We start from the raw sequence: 7,072 nt of genomic DNA, 5'->3' as shown, positions 1-7,072 counted from the left end.
CCCTCCCCTCCCCTTCCCTTCCCTTCCCTTCTCAGAGAGCTGAAAAGTAGCCTTCAACCCCCACTTGGTGCTGCCTCACCTGTCCTAGGGGCTACACCCTCTCTGCCAATTGCCAGTCTGTCACTGGGGAAACACACCTGCCAAGGCCTCCCTCATGACCACCTGCCAGTTCTCCTTGGTATTTTCTGAGAGCCGTACTGTAACCACCCCCAATTCTGTCCAACCACTCTGCCTCAGACAAGCAACAATTTTTTTTTCTTCTAAAAATATTAGATGGCAGAAGCAGGCTGTAAAGAAGAACCTTCTGGGAGGTCAGGCCCAGTGAGATTACAGGCAGCCCCCAAATAGCCCTGAAGAGTCTGAGGGGAGAGGCTAGCCAGAGACACAGGCCACCACCCACCTGCAGTACTCTGCAAAGGTCAGCACATAGCACTTTTCCTCGATGCAGGCCACACTGTTCTGGTCCTGATGTCTCGATGCAAAGACTTCATTCTGCAAAGGCTCAAGGGGAGAGAGGAGATCAGTTACCGGGGTTGGGAGCACTTAATTCCAGGGGAAAAGTGGACATTAACGCCAACCCCTCTGCTGAGACTACTGACCCGAGATCACTCCAGCTGGTGCCCAGAAAGCCGGGGAGCTTCCCTGGAATGTGAGCCTAACATCTCCTCACCTGGAACCCCAGGGCATTCCTCCCAGATTCTGAGGGAGCACCTGGAGAACCCAGGTACCCCCTCCAGCCCCTCATTAAGCTTCCTAACCCCCAGCCAGGGGAGGAGGGGGAGTCAGTATGCATCTTCCCAAAAAGTCCCAGAGGGAAAGAGTAAAAGCAGGCTCAGATGGGGGGGGTAGGAACCACATCCAGAGGGTATTACCACTTCTAGCACACCACTGGGTATGGTGCTAAGGAATGTTAGGAGCAGCCTTTCTCCCCCTCCCTCTCATGCTGCAGACAGCATCAAAGGGGGCTAGGTGTGCCACTCCACTTCCCCTAACCCTTTGAAACATGAATTGGGGAAAAGAGGCTGAAACCCAGGCCCTTCCCCAAGTTCTCTGGTATCCAAGGTAACAAGTCTAGGGACTTGACTACCCATGGCTGTCCACCCCGTATCACCTCCTTATGCTACCACCTCTCCTTCTGCCAAACCCTGCCTTCCCCATTCCATTTGCCTGGTAACTCACCTCGTGCATGCTGGGACTGCGGCCTCCCTGTAAGTGCTCTGGTCTGTAATACCACAGGAGGCTCATCATCAGCTCTCCTGGGGGTACAAGAGAAGCAGTCAAGGCTTGAGCTGGCAACCCCAGAGTTACTTCGGCAGGCAGGCTGGCCACTTGCCCTGGAGGCTCATCCAACTTCAGTGCTGGGCCAGTGCTGAGCCTCTGCCTCAAGCCAAGCCTGGCATTCAGAAGCCTGGAATGCCATTAGGTATGAAGGGAGAAGGGGGGAAAAGCAATGACAGGTGAGGAAGGGGGAGAGGTGCCCAGGTTCTGGTGGCTGGAAAGGTTAATGAGCTGATGCAACCTAAGCGACAAGGCCATCTGTCTGTAGCCCTCGGTAGCAGACAGACCCCGGATGAGTGGAAGGCAAACTGTGCCAAAAACACGGGGAGACCAGTGCCAGGTCAAACTCCAGGAAGGGGGGGGGTACCTGACTCAGGGTTCTCCCAGAGGGCAGAGATCTTGGCCACATAAGGTGTAGACGTCTTTCGTGGGCCTGACTTGAGGAGGACAGTATCCCGGACTCGAATGGTCTCTCCATGTCGCTCCACCGCTTGGTAGCTCTTTCGAATGGCTGGTTCTGGTTCATCCTGTGCAATAAAGCAATGATATAAAAAGGCTTGTGCGGCTGCACCCTGACTACCATACCCCAATAACCAACTCACTCCAACCCCCAGCACTGGGTAGGTCCTCAAACTTCCTAATGGGATAGTCCAGGTTTGGCCCTTCAACCACCACTGTAGGTGGTGTAGCCTTAGGTAAATTAATTACTACTGCTAAGCCTCAGTTTCCTCATCTGTGAAATGAGGATAATTATAGGAACATGGGGTATGTACCTCATAGGGTAGTGGTAAGGATGAAAGCGGATAATGCATGTAATTAGCACAGTTCTGGCACCTCAGAAGTGCTCAGTAAATTTTAGTCAACATCCTTTTCATCATCCCAGATGTTCCTATATCACTGATTTTCTCTGCCTATCCCAGTTTTCCATACACATACTTACCCAAAAAGCCTCTATGAAAGATATGTTTTATTGATTTGGGAGAGAGAGAAACATTGATTGGTTGCCTCCCATACAGGGAATTGAACCCACAACCTAGGAATGTGCCCTGAGTGGAAATCGAACCCGCAACCTTTTTGATGTACAGGACAACGCTCCAACCAACTGAGCCACTTAGATGAGTGAAAGTCCTCCATTTTAAAATCCAGAATAGAAGGGACAGCATGAGCAGGGATGAGAGATGAAAACACTTCAGGTAACTTCCCTGAGAGTCCAAGACAGAGATGGCAGCCACCAGCTGTCTGTGTGCATCCTCTGACCTCCCCGAGGTGCACAGTACAGGATCAGTACAGGATAGGGGAGCAGGCTGGGCCAGCATGACTGGTTCCTGGAGCACAAGTGAGCTGGAGCCCCTTGTCATCTTTCAGAGTAGCTAGAGCCAAGATTCCTGAGATGCAACTCACTTCAGGTCCTATGTCCCCAATGTCACCCTCTCTTCCCCCATCAGCTAAGAGTTGGTACTCACCAAGACATAGACCGCCTTCTCACAGGCAGCCCCAACAGGTACCCAGCCGTTAGTGCGGCGGCGGCGATGGCGGCGTGGGCGTGGGCGCTGGACACGTGGTTGCTTGGGGTGGCTGGGCCTGCGGGCAGCCTTGCTCCTCACAGTGTGCCTACAGCTGGAGCCTGTGCGTAAACCTGACTTGGAGCCACTAGGAGGCTTGGCGCTCTGAGGGCATGCACGGGCTACTGTCTGAGGCTCTGAGGTGGGTGTCTGAAGATGAGGGACAGGCTCTGCTGCAGGTGGCACGCTGGGCACAGGGCATCCCAGGAGGGGGTGGGCAGGTGAGGCTGGGTGGCCAGCTTCTGGAAGAGGAAATTCCAGCTGGCCCAGGGACCTGCAGCCTTCTGGGAAAAGGAGAAAGAAGGTCAGGACAAGTAAGGACAAGCAGTAACCCCACCCTGGCCTCTCTGCTTTCAGAACCTGCTCCTATTTTAATTCTAAGTGTGAGCCCAAAGGCTGCAGAGGTGAAAAGTTGGGCCAGGGGCCTTTAAAGTGGATTGTCAGAGTGACTAGCCAACGGTGTTTCTTGACCTTGGAGACTGGGCCACAGTCATCTCCATCTCCCCTTCTAACCTGAAAGAAGGCGGTGGATAATGGGAACAGCTTTTCTAGCTCTGATTTAATCTCCTCTAAAGCTTCCACAGTGCTTAGGAGCAGAGGAGCTGGAATCAGACAGCTCAGGATATGAATCCCAAACCTGCCACTTAGTTGTGTGACCTCAGGCAAGTCCCTTGACCTCTCAGTGCCTTGCAATAGTAGTAGTTGCAAATATGTAGTCTGTTCTAGGTATTTTTCTTTTTTTAAAAATATATATTTTATTTATTTATTTTACAGAGAGGAAGGGAGAGGGATAGAGTGTTAGAAACATGAATGAGAGAGAAACATCAATCAGCTGCCTCCTGCACACCCCCTACTGGGGATGTGCCCGCAACCAAAGTACATGCCCTTGACTGGAATCGAACCTGGGACCCTTCAGTCCGCAGGCCGACGCTCTATCCACTGAGCCAAACCAGTTAGGGCCTAGGTGTTTTTCTTATCAATGTATTAACTCACCTCATCCTTACAACAACCTTATGAGAAAGGGACCATTATTCCTATTTTACAATTAAGGAAACTGAGACATTGAATAGTTATTGGCTTGTCCCAGTCACGTGACTAAGGAAGTGGGAGAGAACATTTCGCTCTAAGTCTGGCTCCACAGTCTATGCTCAATTACATGCCAGGTGGCCTCCCATCTGTAAAGTGCTTTAGAACTGTGCCTGGCACATGGTGCTTCCACACGGTCCCAGGACAAGAGGGTAAGGACCTTGGGTCCCACAGGTTAGGTGTCTAGACTTGGAAAGTGATCCAAAAGAGAAGGAAAAGCCCGAGAAGAAGCCTGTTCTCATTTCTAAGAACTCCAACTCACACCAGAAGCTGAAACAACCAGTCTGGCTAGAGTCAACTGGTCTATAAAGTTGTTTTATAGACCCCCTACAAGAGGGGTGTGAGGGAGGGGAAGCCTGGGAAGGCCTGGCCTCTCACTTCACCAGCAGCTGGGCCAACTTGCCAGCCAGGATGGCTCTGGTCACCTTGTTTCCACTCAGGAGCCAGGAAGGGAGCCTGGAGAAGCATGTGAGGACACTCCTGCCAATTTGGGGGAAGAGAGATCACTGTGGGGGTGTCTCATCAGCTGTATCACGAGCCTCTCAGGTGTCTGGGTCTTGCCAGGAAGGCAGACACCAAAGCCACAGGCCCTGCGAGCACCCTGTCAGTGCCAGGGAACTCTGTCTGTTCTTAGAGTGTGCCCACCCTATCCACCCCTAGCTAGGTAATGCTAAGTCTGGGCACTTCTTCTCTTTCAAAGCCTGTATAGCCAGGGTAAAGCTGTTCTACTGCAATTGGCATCACCTACTGGACCTTGTAACCCCCACCCTTTCTATGAATGCTGTACTTGGCTGGCATGCAGATGGTCTGGGCTCCTGGAAAGTAAGGAATTCTAGCTTTCTTCAAGGAGGACAGAAGGGACATAGAAACAACTTGGCAAAAGCCCTAATTTTAATAACTTGCTACTCAGAGTCTAAGATTGGCAATCCCAATGGGGAGGGAAGAGGCCCCTCCTGTCCCCTCCACCACAACAATGCTACCTATGGCAGCCAATGCTGTCAGGCCAAGAAATCTCTCCATAGACAGTGGGGACAGAGCAGGGCTGCTAAAAGCTAAACACTGGCCCCTTTCCTGGAACTGCTCCTAGGCTTGGAGCACAAAACAAGGGAAGTCCTCCCCTTTCAAAGCCCCCTACCTCCCATGCAGTAGTACCTCAAGGAGCCCACAACCCACCCTCCTGGGACAGTGTCTCAGAGACTCTCTAGTACATCCCATCCTCAGGAAGGCTTACCTGCTGCAAAAGGCATTTTGTAGGAACAGCCGCCACAGGTAGTGCCAATGTGGGTAAGAGAAGGGGGCAACATTTCACAGATGCTATAGCCATTCACTTCAGCATCCTCACTGGAACAGTAGTGAGAGCCCCAGGGAGGGTGCAGGAAAGGGGTGCCCGCAGGCACTGAGCTCGGGGCCACGAGGGGCCCCTCGGTAGGTGCAGCCACAGGGGACAGCTTGCCCTCGGGGAGCATGGGGCATGGGGAGTAGCCCCCACACTGCAGCCCATCTTGGCTGCAATACAGGTAGAAGCTGCCTAGCGCAGTGAGCTCAGGCCGACCACACAGCCCACTGTAGTCGGCGGGGTTGCCAGGCATAGGCAGGAGGGACAGCTGGGGTGTAGGGAAAGAGGGCTGGTGCAGTTCCTGCTTGGGGGCAGGTGACTCCTCTCCTGGGCGCCCAGGCTCTGGCTTCAGGGCTGCCTGTCCACCCATCAGCAGGGGCAAGTGGGGGCGCAGCCCTAAGGGGCTCTCCAGAGCCTTGCTCAGGGGCTGGTAAGGTAGCTGGCTGGATGGTCCATGAGGGGTTGCAGATAACCATGGCTCCTCAGGGCACCCTTGCCAGCTGGGTGGGCTTGCAGCCTCCCCAGAGCCAACCCCCTGCTGGGCCTTGGGATAGTTCTTGCCATTGACTTTGGCCCACTTTGGCCTCAGAGCCTTCAGTGCTGGTGGCTCAGTGGAGCGCCTGTCTGCTTCTGTGTGGGCACGAGGTGGCCGCAGGGGTAGCTCCCGCTCCTGGCTCAGCTTTAGGAAGGCAGCTGCATTCAGGCTGGCCAGTCTCTTGGGAGCTAGGTCACCATCTCGGCGGGCACCTTCATCCGGTGCTGGCTCTGGGGACAGATCCCGACTTTCTCCTCCGCGGTCCTCCAGTCGTGGCCGCTTCTTGGCGGAAGACCAGCCTCCAGTGGCCCTGTCACGATCCCGACTGTGGTGGTGGTCTCCGCCTCGACTGCGGCGGCTGCCCGCCAGGCTGCTGGTGTCCTCCCGCTCCAGCAGCAGGTTATTCAGGGCCTCGGCATTGAGGGAGGCCAAGCGCCGCTTGCGGGGCTGGGTGAGGCCAGTGTCCTCACTGGATGGATCCGGGCTGGGGGGCTTGGGAAGGTCAGGGGGCAGCTCATCAGCCTCATCTGCACTCCGTGGATCAGCCACATTTTCTAGGCGAGTCAGCAGCACTTTGCAGGCCTTGGGCTTCTCAGGAACCAAGGGACGCTTACGCAGTGGGTAGTTCTTGCGGCGCCCTGGGAGGTGCCCTGGGCTCTCAGGCATGCCTGGGTCCATACCCTCCGCCCCCTGCTCCATATTGCTGCCTTCCATTTGCAGGGGCTCCCGGCGGCCAATGGGGCCCGAACTCAGCATGGGAAGGGACTTCCTCCGAGTGTGTGTCATGAAGTACCTCCAATCTGCAGGACAGAAGGAAGGCAATGAGAAAAGCCTGACCTGCCCTGCTTTTCCCCCCACTGCAGCCTATCCAGCCCCACCTACAGTAACTCCGGCCTACCCTCACCCATCTCCAGCCTGGATTTTCATGGTATCCTCTTCCACAGTGCAAAAGTTCAATGAGGTCAGGGTATCAGCAGCTGTGCAAGGAATGGCTGCCCCATTCTTCTTTTATTTTTTAAATATATTTTTATTGATTCGAGAAAGGAAGGGAGAGGGAGAGACAGAAACATCAATGATGAGAGAGAATCATTGATTGGCTGCCTTCTGCACACCCCCTACTGGGGATTGAGCCCACAAACTGGGCATGTGCCCTTAACAATCGAACCTAGGAATGGCTGCCCCATTCTTCTTTTATTTTTTAAATATATTTTTATTGATTCGAGAAAGGAAGGGAGAGGGAGAGACAGAAACATCAATGATGAGAGAGAATCATTG

At 53.9% G+C, this 7,072-nt stretch overlaps 1 protein-coding gene across 3 annotated transcripts in view; it reads right to left on the bottom strand.

The window, feature by feature from the left end:
- Positions 1-6,597, bottom strand: part of BAHD1 (bromo adjacent homology domain containing 1) — a 10,182-nt gene extending 3,585 nt beyond the window's left edge. The window contains exons 1-5 of one of the 3 annotated variants that reach the window (XM_005860242.2): positions 5,158-6,597; positions 2,742-3,124; positions 1,646-1,805; positions 1,180-1,256; positions 401-501 (exon numbers count right to left, since the gene is read on the bottom strand). In XM_005860242.2, coding sequence (XP_005860304.1) covers positions 401-501; positions 1,180-1,256; positions 1,646-1,805; positions 2,742-3,124; positions 5,158-6,583 — 2,147 coding nt within the window. In that variant the 5' untranslated portion in view covers positions 6,584-6,597. The remainder of the gene's footprint in view (positions 1-400; positions 502-1,179; positions 1,257-1,645; positions 1,806-2,741; positions 3,125-5,157) is intronic. The other 2 variants (XM_005860244.2, XM_014534786.1) reach the window with 2 other exon arrangements.
- Between the last annotated feature and the right edge of the window lie 475 nt (positions 6,598-7,072).

This window comes from Myotis brandtii, unplaced genomic scaffold (genome assembly GCF_000412655.1).
Source record: "Myotis brandtii unplaced genomic scaffold, ASM41265v1 scaffold133, whole genome shotgun sequence".
Lineage (NCBI taxonomy): Eukaryota > Metazoa > Chordata > Mammalia > Chiroptera > Vespertilionidae > Myotis > Myotis brandtii.
Note: the sequence above shows the minus strand (reverse complement) of the source record. Positions and strands in the feature narration are given on the sequence as shown.